Raw genomic sequence first — 22,011 nt, 5'->3', positions numbered from 1 at the left:
CTAAAACCTAATATTTCTGAGCACATTTAGTCCTTAATGATTAAGCAGCATCTCTACATATTTTCCTACAACATTAACAAACATAATTTTGAGGGACCACAATAATCACATTTAAGCCTCAAGGCTTCAAATAATCAGGTAAAGGCAAGACTGAATATTTTGAAAATATTTTTTAAATGTCTAACACCAATAGGCTGGGCTGCTTTGACCATATGACATGCACATACTTTCCCTAATCCTACAAAATACTATCTGAATTTGAGTTAATTTACTGAACCAAAATCATCACACAATTTATGGGCACTGGTAAGATAATAGTACAATTTATATGCTACACCATACGGTACTGTTTGTTTTTATTATATATAAAGACATATACATAAATACATAGGTATATGAAAGTCCACAAACTTAATGCAACCTCCAGCCAAGCAAGCAATTGAGGTCATGAGGTGGGATGGAGGGAGGGGGTGTGGGCAATAGGGAGAGGGACTTTGATATTTTGCTCTATATTTCTGTATCGCTTCATGTGATAATAATTTAGATATTCACCTATTTTATGTGTTATTAAAAAGAAAGGCCAAAAAAAAAAGGACACACATACACAAAAAAATGAGCCTGACTTTGATTTGCTGTTTTGGACTGAATGTGTGGTCTCCTCAAAATTTGTATGTTGAAATCCTCACCCCCTATTTGTGAGATGGGAACTTTCAGTGGTGATTAGGTCATGAGGGTGGAGCCATCATGAGTGGGATTAGTGGTTTTATAAACGAGTCCCCAGAATGCTCTCTCACCCTCTTCCCACCAACTGAGGATGCAACAAGAAAGTGTCCATCTGCATCCCGGAAGAGGGTTCTCACCAGAACCCAACCAGGCTGGCACCCTGATATTGGACTTCCAGCCCAGAACTATGAGAAATACATTTCTGTTTATAAGCAGCCTGAACTAAGATATTGCTAATATGCAAAGATATATGACGTAAGGGGGGGGGAGTTGTAGAAATGTATACATACTATAATCTCTATGTAAAACAATTTTCTAGAAAGATATACATGGCAGGTTATATTTTCTAAAAATAGCCATAGCACTATTACCAGTCACACAGTCTTCCAGAATCTTGCTACTCCCCATCAAGAAATGAAGTCTATTTCCCCTGCTCTTGAACCCAAGAGCAAGCTTGTGACTGTTACAACCATGAGTTTAGCAGAAGTGTTGTATGTATGTGACTTAGGCTACATCATAACAAGTTGCCAGCTGCAGCCTGGTTCTCTTCCTCCCCAATCCTCTTTGGAACAAGCCACAATGCTGTGATGAAGCCACACAGCCACTTGAAAGGACCATATGTAGGTGTTCTTGCTGACAGTATTAGGTAGGGTTTCAGCTGCCCATCAGCATCAACTGCCAGACAGTGAGTGAGCAAAAGCCTCCAGATGTTTCTGGCTCCCAGCCTGAGTCTTCCAGCTAAGAATCCAGATGCTGTACAGCAGATAAACCACCTCCATTGCGCTCTGTATGAACTGACACACAGTTTGTGAACTCCATAAAAGGTAGTTTTATGCCATTAAGTTTTGGGATGCTTATTTATATAGCCATAATAACTGGAACAATATAAAAGAAACTGTTAATAGTTCAAATTTGATAAAGTGGCAATAAGGAGTTAGGGAACGCAGGGAGACTTTTTGTCTTTCCCTTTCTACATTTAGCACTGTGTGAATTTTGTGCCATGAGGACACACAATAGTTATCCTATCTAATAATAGACAAACATGGTAATTGACTGTACCTTCACTACGCCTCTCATGGGCTAATCAGCGTGATATGCAAATTAACTGCCAACAAAGATGGCGGCTAATTTGCATACTGCAGGCAGGGTGGGACAGCGCCATCCCGCCTGCCCTGCCGCCATCTGGGCCTGCTATCTGCGACTCGGGGCGGAAGGCATCCCATGTGCGACCCGACCCGGGGCGGCCAGGCGAGGCAGCAGCGATTCGCCGGCCCACCCGGGTGTCCTGTGTGCGACCCGACCCAGAGCAGCGGGGCGGGACAGCGTGGCTCCTCTGTAACCCCAGCTTCCTCATCAGAGCTCCCTTGGGGGCCTAAGCCTTTAGTCGGCATCCCCTGAGGGCTCCCTGGCTGCCAGAAGAAGTGGGCCTAAGTCGACAGGTGGACATCCCCAAGGGGTCCTGGACTGCAAATGGGCGCAGGCCGGGCTGAGGGACCCCCCCGCCCCAACGAGTGCACAAATTTTTGTGCACCGGGCCTCTAGTCTTTTAAATAAAACAAACTCTACTGCAGGAAGAGTATCTAGTCTTCTATTGCCTGGATGACAGTGATTAAAAACATTAAGATTGCCGAAACCGGTTTGGCTCAGTGGATAGAGCGTCAGCCTGCAGACTGAAAGGTCCCAGGTTCGAATCCGGTCAAGGGCATGTACCTGGGTTGCGGGCACATCCCCAGTGGGAGATGTGCAGGAGGCAGCTGATCGATGTTTCTCTCTCATCAATGTTTCTAACTCTCTATCTCTCTCCCTTCCTCTCTGTGGAAAATCAATAAAATATATTAAAAAAAAACACAAAAAAAAAACATTAAGATTTAAGAAAGAAGTCTGTAGGAAGCAGCTATAGGGTTAAGCCTTGGCAAAGCCACAAACAAGTCCCAGCTTAGAGGGCACAGCCCTGTTAGCATAATTAGGCTTGACCTTATGACCTCCCTAGATCTTACCTATGTAGCTAATGGGCTGAGGGAGATGCAGCAAGTGCTGCCAAAACAAGTGAAACTCACAAGAACATTGTAACTATGGTGACCACTACCTTGTTTACCTCTGGCTATAAAATAAAGGCTCAGCTTGCTGTCTGGATCTCTCTTTGTGGCCTCAGTCAGGCACTAGACCCAGCTTATTCTCTTTGTCTTTTCTACATCCTTTGCCACCCCCCCCTTACGCCCCCAGGCTAACCGAACCTTTGGCTGTGCTGGCATGGCTCCAAAGTCCAATAAAATTTCCTTTACTGACTAAAATAAAGACTGTAAGTTGATCATATGATTAAAAAGACTTTGTAGCAACATGGAAAATGCTAAATACTATTATTGAATTGGGGGAAAGTATACAAATATATATCTGTTAGAAAGATCTGGGAAAATGCATACCAAATTCATCTAGAGAAGCAGGAAATAAGCCAATTTGGAGAAGTGACAGAGGAGTTCAGTCTTACTTTTAATACATTGGTTGCTTTTTTTCAAAAGAACATATTCATATATCATTTCTTATATTTTACAAAAATTAAAATATACTTGTAGTAGATATATTTGCTAGATAGAGAGGTTTCTTAAGATTTCAGGTCCACATCTTCTTCAAGGTAAAAGCCAATAGGTCTTTTTTTTTTTTTTTTTAAATATATTTTATTGATTTTTTACAGAGAGGAAGGGAGAGAGATAGAGAGTTAGAAACATCGATGAGAGAGAAACATCGATCAGCTGCCTCCTGCACATCTCCTACTGGGGATGTGCCCGCAACCCAGGTACATGCCCCTGACCGGAATTGAACCTGGGACCTTTCAGTCCGCAGGCCGACGCTCTATCCACTGAGCCAAACCGGTTTCGGCAAAGCCAATAGGTCTTTAATATGACTTTCTTTAAGTACAGAAGACATTAGTCACAATTCACAGGGCTGTCAGGCCATATAGAGGAATCTATTCAAGGATCTCCCAGATCACATGCTTATAGTACTTTAATACGGAAACAAATTTAAGTAAATTAAAGATGGAGAAGTTTAAAATTACACTATTTAGATTAGAGCTGAAATGGAGCTCAAAACAAACAAGCAAAAAAAAAAAAAAGAAAAAAAAAAGGATTACTGCATTCCAAATCTTAGATTACAACAGAGAATAGGGAAAACAGAGCATAATTCAAGTTCACATTTCTAAATCCATCTGTTCTCTCTTTCTGAAACGCCTATCATTATAGAAGAAACTATATACCAAGAGACAGCCAGTCAGGAAAACATGAGAAGGAGGTGGTGGCAAGGGAGGAGGAAAGGATGAAGCCAGAGTAAGTTTACATATGGCTTCAATGGAAATGGAAAAAAAAAGCCCCTCTCCAGGCAGTTTGTATGGTTTAAGGAAAAATGAATATTTTAAAACAAACAAAAACTAGCCCAATTGGCATGGCTCAGTGGTTGAATATGAACCAGGAGGTCATGGTTCAATTCCCTGTCAGGGCACATGCCCAGGGTGCAGGCTCAATCCCCAGCGTGGGGCGTGCAGGAGGCAGCCGATCAATGATTCTCTCTCATCATTGATGTTTCTATCTCTCTCTCTTCCTCTCTGAAATAATGTTTTGAAAAATAAAAATAAATAAACAACCCAAAACTAGATACAGTAATTTTAAATACCTCTTTTTTTTTTTTTTTTTTAAAAAAAAGAGTACTGACTTCAGATGGGGGACAAAAAATACTAGACAACATAAAAGAATAACTTATAATTAGATTATGGTTTTATGTTGGCATCTTACTACATATTCTACATCACTAAATATCCTTATTTTTATCACTATGTATATTCCCATATTAAGTCAAGTAATAAAACACAGAATTATATGTAACATGACAAAGATACCTAATTTTAATTGAGACAGACTTACTATATATTCATATCTACCTCCTTTGAGTCCTATTAGGCAGTATTTGAAGAGTATCAGACTAAGAAAAATATCTGTAATGTCAGGTAATACCTCCATTTTTTTAACATATTTTTTTATTGATTTCAGAGAGGAAGGGAGAGGGAGAGAGAGATAGAAACATCAATGATGAGAAAGAATCATTGATCGGCTGTCTCCTGCATACCCCACACTAGGGATTGAGGCTGCAACCGGGGAACGTGCCCTGACCGGGAATTGAACCATGACCTCCTGGTTCATAGGTTGATGCTTAACCACTGACCATGCCGGCTGGGCAATACCTCCATTTTTAATGTTTTTGAACATTCCTGAGACAAACAGAAACATACATGCACCCAGCAAAATACTACTGCATGAAGAACAGTCTAACACTTGTGTAACTCAGTGATATAATTAAATCACAGGACGAGATATGCCAAGAGAGTAAGTAAAGCTTTGTCACCAGCACCCCAAATTGGGCATTTTTTGTACTGCAGTGTTATCAACCTTGAACTTAAATGCCGTTTATAATGTATCATTTTAAAACATTCCTATAAATATAATCAGAGATACAATCATTTACTTGAAAGTCCATATTGCAGATAGACAATACAATGAATGAAAATCAGATTATATTCTTTTTTTTTTAATATATTTTTTATTGATATTTTACAGAGAGGAAGGGAGAGAGATAGAGAGTTAGAAACATCGATGAGAGAGAAACATCGACCAGCCGCCTCCTGCACACCCCCCACTGGGGATGTGCCTGCAACCAAGGTATATGCCCTTGACCGGTATCGAACCTGGGACCCTTGAGTCCGCAGGCCGACGCCCTATCCACCGAGCCAAACCGGTTTTGGCCAGATTATATTCTTTGTTCTGGTACAACTCACTTTAAGTAATCAAAACGTATATAAATACTGATGAGGCAGTAGAGAAGAGTCTGAATTGCTATTTGTATCACTGAGCCTTAGGGGACATACACATTTTTTCTATTTTTATATGTATGTTTTACATTCTGATGAGAAAAAATTCTACCAGTTTAGAAATTAAAAGAAGGTCAAAGAAGAGAAGAAAATCTTATTAGAATTATTGAAAAGCCAAACATTGTAAAATACAGTATTTTCTTTTCAAATCACCTAAGAGTACATTCAAAAATTTTATTCTCCAGTGGAAAAAGTCTGTAATTACAAATTTTTGTATATAACTGTACTGCTTGTAATACCTTCGAAGGTGCTTACAAAGTTTTCTTTTTAAATTAATTATTTGAATAGACAATACATTCACACAGCCTTTTGTTTTGTTTTGCAGGTTTTTTGTTTTTATTAAACCTCATCCAAGGATATTTTTCCCTGGATTTTTAGAAAGTGGAAGGGTAGGGGAGAAACATCCATGTGATAGAAACATTGATTGGTTGCCTCCTACATGCACCCCGACCAGAGCCAGGAATCGAGCTTGCCACTGAGGTATGTGCCCTTTAACCAGAATTAAACCCAGGACCCTTCAATCCACAGTCCAAAGCTCTATCCACTGAGTCAAACCGGCTAGGGCAGTGGTTAGCAAACTCATTAGTCAACAGAGCCAAATATCAACAGTACAACGATTGAAATTTATTTTGAGAGCCAATTTTTTAAAACTATATAGTTAGGTACATTGTTATTAACTTAATTAGGGTACTCCTTAGGCTTAGGAAGAGCCACACTCAAGGGGCCAAAGAGCCGCATGTGGCTCACAAGCCGCAGTTTGCCGACCACGGGACTAGGGCATATTCACAACTTTTTAAACATCCTATATAATAAAAGCCTAATATGCTAAGTGTCTGGTCGTCCAATCAATCAAAGCGTAATATGCTAATGATATGCTAAGGCCGCTGAACCACTCGCTAAAATGTGCACTGACCACCGGGGGCAGACAGTTGACCAGTCAACCAGTTGTTATGATGTGCACTGACCAGCAGGGGGCAGATGCTCCAACTGTAGGTTAGCTTGCTGCTGGAGTCTGGCTGATTGAGACTGAGCGAGAAGGGCCAGATACACCCTGGAGCCTTTCTGCAGTCCCTCCCCAGCTGGCCAACCTCCTGTGCCCCTCCCTGGTCCCAATCGTGCACCGGTGGGGTCCCTCGGCCTGGCCTGCATCCTCTCGCAATCCAGGACCCCTCGGGGGATGTTGGAGAGCCGCTTTTGGCCTGATCCCGCAGGCCAGGCCAAGGGAACCCACTGGTGCACGAACTTGTGCACTGGGCCTCTAGTAAAAATATAATGAAGAGTCTTTCTCCTCCTTTCTCCTATCCTTCCACTGCCCCTTTGGTTTTTCTTTTTTTCTTTTCTCTTCTCTTCTCTTTTCTTCTTCTCTTTTCTCTTTCTTTCTTTTTTTACATCCCAGGACTTATTTACTTATTTTTAAATTTATCTTTGTTGTTGAAAGTATTACAGATGTCCCTCCATCCCCCCCGCCCTTGATTTCAAATATAGTGCTTTTTAAATGCCTGAAGGAGATCAACAGGCAGTGGAGCAGAGCATGGTACTAAAGAAGCAGGGCAGGGCCTGGAGTTAAGCTGTCAGATTGAGCATCCCCTGCCACCCTCTAGTCAACTCCAACACCTGGGAAAAGTGACTTAACCTCTCTTATCTCAGTTTCCTCATTTGTGAAAGGAAAACCTACATTAGATGCTTTCTATGGACTTAAAATAGTACCCGACTTCCTTCAAACTCTCCCCAATGTAACTGTTAGGAGTCTGAGGTATATCGCTTGGAACCGCTTCTATGCACTTACAAACATATACTGACCTGCACACCTCTCTCTCTAACCTGCAAAGGCATCCCTATGGCTTTCACTAGCATTTCTCAGATACTTCTAAAACACTTCTTTTTGTATTTCTAGTAGTTTTTGCATTCTCTGTTGTTCAGAACATAAAGGTTTATATCTTTTTGATGAACTGGGTTTTTTTGGTCAATATATTAGTAATTCCCGTGTCCCATTTCATTGTTTTGGCTTTGAATTATATTTTGTCTGAGATTTAGAGTATCACATTCTTTTGAGACAGCTTTTCCCCACTCCTTTATCATTTATCAAAAATAGATTACTTTGGCTGCTGTAGTGAGACTGAACCTGAGGGGAGTCAGGGATGGCAAGAGGAGACCTATAAGAAGGCTAATTTCAATAATCCAGGCAAGAGATGATTATAGATTAGACCAGGATGTTGCACTGAAGGTGTGAGAAATGCCTGGATTCTGGATATGTTTTTAAGGGTATGTTTTGAGCTTAAAGGATTTGTTTCTTCTGCATTAGCTATGGGGTTGAAAGAGTAAAATATGACCTAAAAGTTGTTCCTAATATCTGAATATAGAAATAAAAATTATCAGCTCTTTAACTTCATGAATACACAGGAGAAAATATTTTTAAAAATATTCTTTCCTCAGTATTTTTTAAAATATTCTTTCGTTATCACAGATATGACATTGCCATTATATTTCTATATCCACAAGAGTAAGATTTAATTTATAAGTTCTTAGTTTATTGCTTTCCCTCTAATGCATTCTTGAGGATCATATGTCTTAGTATATGCTGATTCTAAAAAGAAATATCACTTATAAGAAATACACTTCTGATTACTATATATAGACACTGAGTCAGCAGAAAACCTTATTAACTACCAACAATTCAAATATTTGAGCAAATGTTGGTGCCTGCCTTTAACTGGCCAATGACAATATACCTTTGTATAAGAGTATTCTAAAACAACAAAATGTTATAATGTATAACATAACAATATGCTTTATTGTTAATAATGGTTAAATTTCTCCTTTTGTACATAAAAAGTATAATGCATAAATAGCCCCATATTTAAGCTTATAAGTTTGGGAAATCTTAAAAACACCACAATTCAAACCTCCTTCAAAGTCTATAGACTACTATCCAAACAAAGAATGTTGGTCAGAAATCTGCCTCTGTTAAATAATTTGGATTTTGAAATGCTTTACAAAGAGATTTTTATTGTCATACCATTTGAAGGAGTAGGATTTGAACTATATCATTAACAGAAACTGACTTCACAGCAATTTATCAGGTAAACAAGCTCCATATAGCTAATAACTATAGGCAGAATGTTACCCAACAATGATGGGGAATTTCACTAACATAAATAAAGAAATTTGTTTTTATCTTTAATAAAATAATTGCTGGTAAGTATTTTAACCATAACTTAAACCACTGTGGAATTCCAACTAGGAAATAATTTTAGTGACCATCAGATGAAAATCTTTCCATAGCATTTTCACAAAAACAGAGCAGAAGCAGTACAGTTCAGTTCTGAATAGGACTGTCCTGTTCATCTCACCAGATTGATCAGCCTTCTCATCGCATGCTCATGAGAGCAAACACATTCACAGGGATCGAATCCTCCTTCTGCCATGATTACCCAGCTTGATTTAACTTGACTGTTTAAATCTAGGAGAAAGGAAAAAATATTGTAAGACTATCATTCAGAGTTACTTTTTCTCTTGAGCTATGAAAATTTCATATATTGTACAATTCAAAATAGTCCTTTTTAGTTTATAATAACGTATATCTATGAATTTAGTACTAATATTATATGAATTTTATGCCAGGTAGCTTACTCGGTTAGAATGTCATCCCGATACACCATGGCTATGGGTTCAAATCTTGGTCAGGGCACATACGAGAATCAATGAATGCATAAATAAGTGGAAAAACAAATAGAAGTTTCTCTCTCAAATCAATAAATAAGGGGAAAAATTTTAATGGTAATGCTAAGTGTTTATCCCCGTGGTTCTGATGAAATAAATGATAGTATAAGTACATCCTTTACAGCTGCTGAAAAGTATGAGGCAGATTTCTATGTGATGATTTGGGGAAATACCAAGTTAATACTGAGATGAAATCCAGTTGTAGAACAAGCAGGACAACCTACTTCCCATCTGTTTTCTGAAGGGGAGGTAGGGATTGAAAGGGTAAGTCCAGAAGCAGGAAACACCAAATATCAATTCTGACTACTTCCTAGTTCTGCCTGAGGCCACTCTGTGTCCACACCTTTCTTTGAAAATTGATTAGCCTTCATGTTAGAGAACTGACTATATATATCCAACACAGAAAACTCTGAAAGTAAATATAATCCACCCTTATACATAAAGTTACCCTTGAAAGCCTGTTTCTCAACTGTCTTTTCAAATTGTCCATAAGGAAAAAAAAGGGCTCAGACTGCTGGTGTGATATAAGCAAGTGTCCACTTACAAATACTGGTCCTTCCTTCCTCCCTAGGCCAATAAAATGTCAGTTAAAATTAAAGGATATTTTACTAAGATTTTTAAAAATGAAATTCAAATACTAAAGAATACCGCCCTAGCCGGTTTGGCTCAGTGGATAGAGTGTCGGCCTGAGGACTGAAGGGTCCCAGGTTCGAATCTGGTCAAGGGCACATGCCCGGGTTTCGGGCTCAACCCCCGGTTGAGGGTGTGCAGGAGGCAGCTGATCAATGATTCTCTCTCATCATTGATGTTTCTATCTCTCCCTCTCCCTTTCTCTCTGAAATCAATAAAAATTTAAAAATAAACAAATAAAGGGCTTAATACCTATCCAGTTCTGGAGCCTCTAAACACAGAAATGCTAAGAAAGTACAGTAGGTCCTCCAATAACAGTTTTGTTATGATGTTGACGAGAAGAAAAAAATTGATCCCCAGTAGGGCCCACTGTCTGTCTGGAGTCTGCAACTTCTCCCCATGTCTCCATAGGTTTCCTCCCACATCCCAATGATGTGCATGTCATGTGAACTGGAGTGTCTACATTTCCCCAGTCTGAGAGTGTGTGTGTGTGTGTGTGTGTCCCCGTCCCTGAGATGGAAGGGTGTCCTGTCCAGGGTGGGTTCCAGCCTTGCACCTTGAGCTGTGGGGAGAGGCTCTGGACACATGCCATCCTGAAGTGGAATAAGCAGGCTAGAAACTAAAATTATCTTATTTGTTTTTAGCATTTTTTAAAAAAAATCTATTTTTATTGATATCAGAGAGGAAGAGAGAGGGAAAGAGAATCCATCATAGAAACATCAATGATGAGAGAGAATCATTGATCGGCTACCTCCTGTACACCCCCTACTGGGGACCTAGCCATGTGCCCTTGACTAGAATCAAACCCAGGACCCTTCAGTCCACAGGCTGACGCTCTATCCACTGAGCCAAACCAGCCAGGGCTATTCATCTTTCTTAAATGTCTGTATAGCTCACATTTATTTCAATGTTTACTAATAGAAGTGTTTTGGGTCTTTATATAGCAGTTTGGTCATGTTTCTGTGACCAGAAATATGCCATAGGAACTTAACTCTTATTTATATGTTAGCCTATGGTAAAATTGGTTTCTTATACATCACTTCGCTGACAGGCACAGTTTCCAAGAACCCATCAATGATATTAAGTGAGGAATTACTGTACTAGCAAACTGACTTTTATAAAGAAAGGGAGACGTGTCGTTATCACCCATTTAAAAAAATTTATTTTAAACCCACACAGTTTAAGGGCAGGAACCCATCTTAGTCATCAGTCTGTCTGTAAACACCTCCCTCATTGAGTAAGCCACAGGGATGAATAAATATTTACTGACTTTTGCCAAGGTTTACTTTCTGTGTGTCTATATATGCCAGGAGCACATAAATCGACTAGAATTTTAAAGTATACATGAGTTTTAATTAGCCTCTCCAGTAAAATAAGAAAAAATATTCATAAATAGGACATTCCTCAATAGTGTTACTCTTCTATGGAATTTTCTTCATGTAAATTTGAGCTGTTTTAAGTATTATTCAGTTTTCAGTTAAGAGTTTCCACTTAATAGTACTTGTTTTTTTAAAAAAATAGAATGGAAACAGTTCTTTTGGCTAGGACCTCAGCACACCAGCAGCTAAGCAAAAAACTTAACCAATCCCACCCTACATTTAAATCCCTTGATGTCCAGAGACATTAAGAAGCTACTCCTAAAAAAAAAAAAAAAAAAAAGAGAGAGAGAGAGGAAAAAAAAGAAGCTACTCCATCCAGGGCAAGACCAAACTGAGTTACTCAATCAGAATCCCAGTAAATCAGCCTAGAAGAGGCCTTGGACAGAAAGTAATCTAAAACAATGCTTTTGCCCTGGCCTGTGTGGCTCAGTTGGTAAGTACAGAAGACAGACAATCAATGTTTCTCACGCACAGGAGGCAGCTGACTAATGTTTCTCTCTCATATCAGTATTTCTCTCCCTCTCCCTTCCTCTCTCTCTAAAATAAAAAACATTTAAATGAATGTATGAATGAATGAATGAATGCAATGCTTTTGCCTTTCACATTTCAGAGGAGTGTTCACCTCCCCAACATATATCTAAGAACAATCCTACATAATAAAAGGCTAATATGCAAATAGACCGAGTGCCCAACAACCAAACAAACAGTCGCTATGATGTGCGCTGACCACCACGGGGCGCGAGTGGAACATGGTGGGCATCAGCAGCAGGTGGCAAAGCGTGGAACATGGTGGGCGTCGGCCGCAGCGTGATGGTGGAACAGGTGAGCGGGGGCACCAGACCAAGCCGGAGCACTGGTCGCTGTCATCGAGGCAAGCCTCTGGTGGTTATTGAAAATTCTTTGCTCCTGCGCACTGCGGTTCCGCCTGGCGCTCACACCTGGTGCCAGCACTGGCCCCTCTCGCAACCACTGCCGGTGCCGGAGCCACTGCTTGCACCCACTGCCGGCACCTGGCGCCGGCCCTGATCACTTGGCACCATCAGCGGGTGCGAGCAGTAGCTGCTGGCCCCCATCGCCCCTCAGGCTTTCTCCATCTCCCCCTGGTCCTGAGGGGCGATGGGGGCGGGCAGCCGCTTCTCACACCCACTGCCGGCAACGGTCCCACTCACACCCATTGCCAGCGCTGGCCCCGCTCACACCCGCAGCCGGTGCTGGAGCCACTTCTCACACCTGCTGCCGGGGCCCGGCACTGGTCCAGATTGCTCGACGCAGTGAGCGGCAGCTGCTGGCCCCGATCGCCCCTGAGGGCTTCTCCATCTCCCCTTGCTCCTGAGGGGCAATTGGGGCAGCAGCCACCGTTTGTCCCCACTGACAGCGCCAGCCCTGTTCATACCCGCTGCTGGCGCCAGCCCCAATCACTCCACACCATCAGCGTGTGCGAGCGGCAATGGCAGGAGCGGGGCTGCCAGCAGATGGGGGACCAGGGGCTTCGGCAGGAGGGGCGGGGGGGGGGGCGCGAAGGATGGGCCGAGACCCGCCCCTGTGCCCACCGCAGGCTCGCAGCCCACAGTTCCTTTCAAGGTGCACAAATTCGTGCACTAGGCCCCTAGCGTTAAATAACACCAAAGGCATGGGCTTGACCCTTGAAGACAACCATCTTTATTACTATCAGTTACAAAAGGCCTAAATCATAAAAATATGAAACGTGCACTGAAGAAAATTCAAAATTTAAAAAATCCAGGAGAGGAAGGAGTGAAGTAAATATGGGCACAGATGATAATTATTGAAGTTAGGTAATAGGTATAAATATATATTCCTACATAATTTTACTTTGAAAATTTCCATAACAAGTATCTAATTTATGCATCAGTATTTTCCCATTATAATTAATATGTGTGATACCAATCTGATTCTGGGCCTAAATTAAGCAACAGTTTATAGGTGATTTATGAGGCAGCATAAAGCACAAAATAAGTGGATACATTTAAATCTCTCAAACCATCCACTCCTAAACAACTCTCAACCCAAAAAAGTAGTACAATAGTGCACTCTGTATGTTGAGAGGACAAATACAATTCCCGATATCCCTCAGATCTGGGTCATTTTCTCCATCCACTACAACTAACAAACCTTTCCTGGTAGAGTTCAGCTGTAATGTCAGTCGAGTCATCCAGTTTCTATATGCGCTGAGGGAATTTTCCAGTGTTGTTAACTAAGTTATTGTCTGCTGTTAGAACCTTAAACACTTCAGCTCATGCTGGGTGGGTTTAATTTACTTTCTATCATTCATCACTGGGGAATCAAATTTAATTGCCTGCTTATAACTTTGGAAGGGGTGAAAAAGTAGATACTGTAGTTTTGTTACAGTGTGCTTTCTAGAATTATGCCATGGAACTACGTGTTTATATAGAGAATTGATTCCTTGGGAAATAGACTTCTTAAAAGTGGTTCTTAATTAGGCCAAATCCTCCTAGTAGGAAATAGTAAGATAGCAACATTATCAGTGATGTATATCTTTATCAGATCACTTGGAATCAGTGGCATCCCCAAAAGCACACAGAGTAAAATGAAAAATGTCAACCTTCCCATTCCTCTCTCCCCCCAATTTTTCTTCCTTTCCCCAGAGGTACCACCCCAGTTAGCAGTCTGTTCTGAATAATACCAGGTGATTTTATATGTAATCACACCCTTAGAATTATATATACACATGTATCATCCTGGTGGGTTTTATGAGATTATATTACACATGTTCTGCAACTTGCTTTTTCCTAACGTAAAAAGCTTTAGAGACCTTTCAATACATAAAGCTCTACCTCTCATTCTTTTTAATACTCCAAAACATGTACATACAATTTTAGCAAATCTTTAGTAGAGATTACTCAGGGCCTTTCCAATTCTTTGTTAATATAATGTTATAAAAAAGTTTATGTGCCCATATTTCTGTAGAACAGGATACAACAAAATTAAATCTGTATAGATGTAAAGGCGTTCATTGAAAGTCTTTAGCAATTTTAATTCTATCAACAGCACATAGTACAAATTACAAATTGTACAGCATAGTAATTGCACACAGTATCACTATTACTATCACTAATAGTGCAATTATATATGGATATATTAAAAAAAAAAAATTGTACCCTGGCTGGGTAGATCAGCTGGTTAGAGTGTTGTCCCTATGTGCCAAGGTTACGGGTTCGATCTCCAGTCAGGCTTTCTCTCAGTTTCTCTCCACCCCTCTAAAATCAATTTTTTTAAAAATGTTTTTGCCAGGATGTCAGGATGAAAAAATGTATTTCATTGACTTTACTTCGTAATTCTAATAAAACTGTACAGCTTTCAAGTTTATTGGTATTTATATTTCTTATTTTTGAAACTCCTTTTGTTTCACTGATTTTAGCTCTTTATACTATTGAATATTAATCCATTGTTATATCATAATAAAATTGAGAACTTTTTATAGGTTATTTTCTTGCCTTCCTTCTAGATGGCGCCAAAATCAGATTAATAAGCGTCTGTTTTCACACATCTTTTTACTTAACTATCTTCTCAGACTATTAGCTAAAGAGTTAATACAATTGCAAACCACAGAAAAATACATCTAAAATCCCAACAGGGCAAGTGAAAATAACAATGATAATATAACATATTATTTGGAAAGTGTTTTCATTTTCTGTAATGTTTTAACACACATTTCTTCCAGGAGGAACTGAAGGATAGTGACAAACCCTGAATTTCAGCTCTTTTATTTTGGAGCTATTTTTTGTTGCCATAGTGGTTAAGGACTCACATGTAGGGGGGGAAAATGTCTTCCAAACCATTAAAGATTTAGGGAGAAAGTGTTTATATGTTTGTGTGTGTGAGAGTTCACTTTGGTTCCTTGTATTACAGAAGAAATATGTGGTTTGGGATATATCCTTTTAAGAAGCTATTATATTCCAAATTTCTTTTCTAAAAGAAGGTATATTTTATTAATAACTAGGGATAATAAAATTCCCAAAATATAATATAACGTAAACATATATCTCAAGATTATAACAGTAATTTTCAAACAGATTAGCTATTTTTGTAACACATTTCAAAATGGTATTTTAAAGGTGTTGTTATTGTTGTTAATCCTCACCAGAGGATATTTTCCCATTGATTTTTTCGAGAGATTGGAAGGGACGGGGAGAGACAGAGAGAAACATCGATGTGAGAGAGACACATCTAATTGGTTGGGTGGGGATTGAGCCTGCAACCAAGGTATATGCCTTTGGCCGGAATCAAACCCGGAACACTTCAGTCTGCAGGCCAACACTCTATCCAGTGAGCCCAATGGCTTGGGCTAAAAGTGCTTTTAACACAAAATCCTTGGGAGAATCAGTCATGAATTTTTTAAAGCAAATAATCCAAACATATGATAGATTAACCCACAATAGTTCTCACATGAATTTGTAATGGAACTACCATTATATGACTTTTGCCTAAGATGGCCTTACTTGCTTATTTCTTGCTTCACCAATGACTAGTAAATTTCCTTCCAGTAGGTAAATATAACAGAAGGAAGAAGAAAATTAAAAGACTACAATAGGACTAAGAATGCAATGGTAGTGAGATTTGAATAAAAGACAAAACCATGAAGATGATTAAAAATTAAGGGCTAGTAAGCAAAATGTAAATAAATTTCAAGTGTCTCAGAGACATAAGAGTTAAAATAGCCAAGAAAGTGTATAACATTTTTTGAAATAGCTAAGGCCCAAGGAAAACAGTGATTCCCAAAAGAGGAACTATAGCTAATTAAGAAACTTTTTTAAAGGTAACCGTAAGTCATCTAAAACATGCAAATTAAAATGTGAACTTTCACCTAAAAACAAAACAAAGTATAATGAAAGTTTCATCATACATTCCTAATTCTACAGTTAACTGCTACAACCCCTCCGAAATGTAATTTTTACCAGGAATTATAAAAATGTTCGTATCAATGTATGTTATATGTGGCTTGCTTTAAAATATTCCAAGACAAGGAAAGAGATACATCTTCCTTACAGATCCATAGGTGCACGATTTTTGTCCAGTCTCTTCCCGAATCTCCCATTCCCCTTTCCCCCCCAAGAATAGTCAGTCCATTCCCTTTCTATGTCCCTGATTCATTATAATCACCAGTTCATTCTGTACATCAGATTATTTATTCACTTGATTCTTAGATTCACTTGTTGATAGATGCATGTTTGTTGTTCACAATTTGTATCTTTACCTTTTTCTTCTTCCTCTTCTTAAAGGATACCTTTCAGTATTTCGTATAATACTGGTTTGGTGGTGATGAACTCTAGCTTTTCCTTATCTGTGAAGCTCTTTATCTGACCTTCAATTCTGAATGATAGCTTTGCTGGATAAAGTAGTCTTGGTTGTAGGTTCTTGGTATTCAGCACTTTGAATATTTCTTGCCATTCCCTTCTGGCCTGCAAAGTTTCTGTTGAGAAATCAGCTGACAGTCGTATGGGTATTCCCTTGTAGGTAATTGAGTCTCTTTCTCTTGCTGCTTTTAAGATTCTCTCTTTGTCTTTTGCTCTTGGCATTTTAATTATGATATGTCTTGGTGTGGTCCTCTTTGGATTCCTTTTGTTTGGGGTTCTCTGCACTTCTTGGACCTGTAAGTCCATTTCTTTCACCAGGTGGGGGAAGTTCTCTGCCATTATTTCTTCAAATAGGTTTTCAATATCTTGCTGTCTCTCATCTTCTGGCACTCCTATTATTCTGATGTTGATACGCTTGTAGCTGTCCCAGAGGCTCCTTACACTATCTTCACACTTTCGGATTCTTTTTTCATTTTGCTTTTCCAATTGGGTGTTTTTTGTCGAATCTTTGGTTTGATTCTTATACTCGTCTGGTCTGCTATTGGGTATAATATTCTTTATTTCAGTCCGTGTATGCTTACTTTCTAATTTCTTTATCGTAGCATCGAGGGTCTCATTAGTTTTCGTGAGGCTCTGCACAAATTTATGGCAAGCCCTCAAAATTGCGATTCTTAGCTCCATATCCTCCATTTCTGTCATGTTTTTTTGTCTCCGCATCTTTTATGCTTTCTTGGTGCACCCCCTTGTGGTCTCTGTGCGCAGTCTTGTTCTAGCCAAGCCTTAATTGTTGTAGTTAACACTAGAGGGATTTGACCAGCAGACCGACTGGCTGTAGGATTCTGGGGAGGCGCTAGTCCTGCCCTTGCCTGAGGCGATCGGCAAATGTCTGTGCGCAGTGCCTGGGCGGGGCGGGCTCAACAGGGCGGGGGGAGGGAGCAGCTATGGCCGCTCTCAGTCCGTTCCCAAGGGCTCTGCCTCTCTGTCCCAGCAATCGCTGCAAACCTCGGAGGGGCCGTAGCCAGACAGTCCCGCTTCTCCCGTTTGAGTCTGGGTCCCTAGAGACTCGCCCGGATCTGTAGCCCAGAGTCTGAGACTCACTCCTGAGTGAAAACGACAACCGCGCCCTCAGCCACCAGCCCGCTTTGCGCGCGCACCGCCGCACCACCGTACCTTTAAATTTTCCACACTGCGCCTCCTCTAAGCCTCGTAATGCTGTTGTTTTTCCTTCTAGTTGAAGAGTCCCTCCTCAGCCAGCCTTCCTGTGGTTCTGGGTGATGTCCGTTCCGTCTTTTAGTTGTATTTTTGAAATGGTTGTTCGAGGCAGCAAACTCCGGTGTTTACCTATGCCGCCATCTTGGTTTCTCCCATACATTCCTAATTCTACAGTTAACTGCTACAACCCCTCCGAAATGTAATTTTTATCAGGAATTATAAAAATGTTCGTATCAATGTATGTTATATGTGGCTTGCTTTAAAATATTCCAAGACAAGGAAAGAGATACATCTTCCTTATAGAATTCCAAATACTAATAGGTTTACCTCCTCCCCCAACCTTGAATGAGGACGGTACTTAGTGACTCATTTCTAAAGGGCAGAATACATAAAGAGAAGGTAACTACAGTAGAGAAACCTAGCAAACACTACCTTAACCAAAAGATTGAGGTAAACATCATTAGTGATGTTATGTTCATATCATGTACTCTTTGATATGATGTGATGAGAAGGGCACTTCACCTCTGTGGTATTCTTCTCAAAAACCATAACACCAAGTCAAATTATGAGAAAAATCATCAAACCCTAATTGAGGAGAATTCTACATTTAACCAATGGGCCTCAAAAGTGCAAGGGCATCAAAAACAAGGAAGGCCTACAAAACTATCACAGACCAGAGGAGTTACAAAGCACACCAATACTACTTCCAGGTGATCCTAGAAAAGTCTTTATCTATATACTAGAGGTCCAGTGCACGAAATTCGTGCACAGGGGTAGGAGGTGGGGAGAGGGGGGTCCCTCAGCCCGGCCTGCACCCTCTCTAATCTGGGACCCCTCGGGGGATGTCCGACATCCCTCTTGCAATCTGGGACCGCTGGCTCCTAACCAATCACCTGCCTGCCTGCCTGCCTGATTGCCCTAAATGCCTCCACCTGCCTGCCTGATGCCCCTAACTGCTCCCCTGCCAGCCTGATCACTCTAACTGCTCCCCTGTCGGCCTGATCACCCCTAACTGCTCTCCCCTGCCAGCCTGATCACCCCTAATCGGCTCTGCCTGCCTGCCTGATGCCCCTAACCACTCTCCCCTGCGGCTGATGCCCTAACACCTCTGCCTCACCACCATGGCTTTGTCTGGAAGGACGTCTCGAAGACGTCCAGTCTATCCGGTCTAATTAGTATATTACCCTTTTATTAGTATAGATATAAAGCCCTTGCTAGCACCAATCGCACGGGTGTGTTTCAATCTGTCATTGTTGATCGTGAATTTGGTTGACACTTCTATTATAAAGGGCAAATAGTACTATTAAAATATTTCTTCTAATTAATTTCCTTTCAATGTGCACAAATTTATGCACCAGGCCACTAGTAAATGATAAAAAGAAATAAGATTACTACTGACATTTTACTTAAGTCAGTAATACTGGGTAATGTACCATTATCATCCATTGTTCTCCAGAAACTTCTGGAGATTGCCCTCACTGTGATAATACCAAGAGACTTAGATATTAATTTTTATTTGAGGGAGAGGTAGGCATTTCTGTCCTTCCATGCAAGCATTCAATCCCTTTACATTTTATGAATTGGAGTCTCTGGTCCCTGCTGCCAAAGCTCCACTGTGGTGCCAACATAAACTGAATGCAAGACTGGAAAAGGTCTTTTCCTTTCTTTTTAAAAAAATCCTCCAATTCCCACCTCAAAATATAACAAAATGGCAGCTTATCCTGTACACACCTCCGATCCATTCCTTACTAAGAAAAAGAGAAACAGTCAGTTCTAAGAACCCAAAATCTGATTTGTCAACATGATTCCTCCTTTACTTTTTTCAGAGTTGAATAATAAAAATATGTACCCTTATTTAACCTCCTCACTTTTTTTTCCCAATCTCTAGTTTCCTCTCTTCAATAAAGGTTAGTTCCCTGCTCCTAGTTCCAAGAGCAACATTACTAAGAAATTCATTTCCATCATAAGCAATGAGTCATAGAATCAGTATGCTCGATGTGAAATTGTGGTTAAGGGAGAAAATATGTAGAATTACTATATGTCCAAAATTTAAACCTACATTATTCTTTATTAATTATTCTACATTAAAATGATTATACTGATTCTGTTAAGGTAATCAGATGATGTGTTTTCTCCTTGTTTTCTTAATTGTGTATACTACATTTTACTTTATGAATCAAATTATATATATAGGGTGTGGTAAAAGTAGGTTTACAATTGTGAGTACACAAAACAGCTTATTCTTGTATTGCTATTTATTAACTACTAGAGGCCCAGTGCACGAAATTCATGCACAGAGAGGGGGGGGGGCTGTCCCTCAGCCCAGCCTGCACCCTCTCCAATCTGGGACCCCTTGGGGGATGTCTGACTGCTGGTTTAGGCCCGATCCCAAACCTAAACTGGCAGTCAAACATCCCTCTCACAATCTGGGACTGCTGGCTCCTAACAGCTCTCCTGCCTGCCTGCCTGATTGCCCCTAACCGCTTCTGCCTGCCAGCCTGATCGCCCACTAACTGCTCCCCTGCTGGCCTGATCGCCCCCACTGCCCTTCCCTGCCAGCCCGATCACCCCCAACTGCCCTCCCCTGCCTGCCCGATCACCCCCAACTGCCCTCCCCTGCCGGCCTGATCGCCCACAACTGCCCTCCCCTGCTGGCCATCTTGTGACAACATGAGGGGGGCCAACATGCGGTGGCCATCTTGTGACTACGTGAGGGCAGCCATCTTGTGATGAAATCGCATGCGGGCGTGATGCCACCTAGGCTTTTATTATATAGGATTGTACTATTTCCATATTAACAACTCTAGACTTACTTTTGCCCCACCCTTTATTTACATGAGTATGTAAATTTATAATATGTGCAACATGTATACATGTAAACAAAGGTTCTACACAAGTAAATACTAAAGGTTGATGCCCAAACTTCCACACATGAAAACTTAAACATAAATTTTTACCTATGGAGAGACACTTGCAAATGGTCTAAAACATTAAGGATTTAGTATTTAAAAATAATTTAGAATTGGTTGCCTCTGGAAAGGGGCTAGGACACAGAAGTAGTAATGAAACATTTCACTGTACACCATTTGTATTTGAACTACTTATTAACTTTTTAAAAGAACAACTTCTTTTATTTTTTTCTTTCTCTCTCTCTCTCTCTCTCTCTCTCTCTCTCTCTCTCTTTTTTTTAGAGACGGGGTCTCGCTATGTTGCCCAGGCTGGAGTGCAGTGGCTATTCACAGGCTCGATCCCACTGCTCATCAGCACCGGAGCTTTGACCTGCTCCATTTCCAACCTGGGCTGGTTTACGCCTCCTTAGGCAACCTGGTGGTCCCCCACTCCCAGGAGATCACCATATTGATGCCGAACTTAGGACGGACACCCGATGGGCATAGCGCACTATAGCCCAGAACTCCTCAGCTCAAGCGATCTGCCAGCCTCAGCCTCCCGAGTAGCTGGACTACAGGCGTGCGTCACCGCACTGGCAAGAACAACTTCTTCTAAAGTAAGCTTCCTATTCCCCCTACCAGAAGGGACAAATAATTACATTTAAATTTTCTCTTGTACAGAATATGATAAATTATCTTAACCCTCTATCTGAACCTCATTCCTGACTCAATTTGTTGGCTAGAGGTAATATGGTAAAGTAGATATCTTCAAAACTCTCTAAGTAAATGTGTAATAAAATGAACCAAATCTCATCATCAATGAGAAATGACCAAATATAAACAGACCATACAATGGAAACTTCTGAAGTCAGCCTTTGCCCTAAATCTGAGGTAATCATTCTTTGCAAATCAATTTTCAAAGTGTTAGGTCTGACCAAATAATCAAATCAATAACCCCTTCCCTGGGAAACTGACCTTTATTGATTTCAGAGAGGGAGAGGAAGAGAAAGCTAGAAGCATCAATGATGAGAGAGGATCATTGATTGGCTGTCTCCTGCATGCACCCTACCAGGGATCGAGCCCGCAACCTGGGCATTGCCCTTGACCAGAATTGAACCCAGAACCCTTCAGTCTACAGGCCGATGCTGTATCCACTGAGCCAAACCCGCTAGGGCGGAAACTGACCTTTAGATCATTTCGCAACCGACATTCCC

At 40.7% G+C, this 22,011-nt stretch overlaps 1 protein-coding gene across 1 annotated transcript in view; it reads right to left on the bottom strand.

The window, feature by feature from the left end:
* SMIM14 (small integral membrane protein 14) overlaps positions 1 to 22,011 on the bottom strand; it is a 57,812-nt gene that overhangs the window by 20,387 nt on the left and 15,414 nt on the right. The window contains exon 2 of the mRNA XM_006088497.3: positions 8,986 to 9,095. Coding sequence (XP_006088559.1) covers positions 8,986 to 9,060 — 75 coding nt within the window. The 5' untranslated portion in view covers positions 9,061 to 9,095. The remainder of the gene's footprint in view (positions 1 to 8,985; positions 9,096 to 22,011) is intronic.

The sequence above is a fragment of the Myotis lucifugus genome, unplaced genomic scaffold (assembly GCF_000147115.1).
Source record: "Myotis lucifugus unplaced genomic scaffold, Myoluc2.0 scaffold_48, whole genome shotgun sequence".
Lineage (NCBI taxonomy): Eukaryota > Metazoa > Chordata > Mammalia > Chiroptera > Vespertilionidae > Myotis > Myotis lucifugus.
This window is presented reverse-complemented; position numbering and strand designations above follow the sequence as displayed.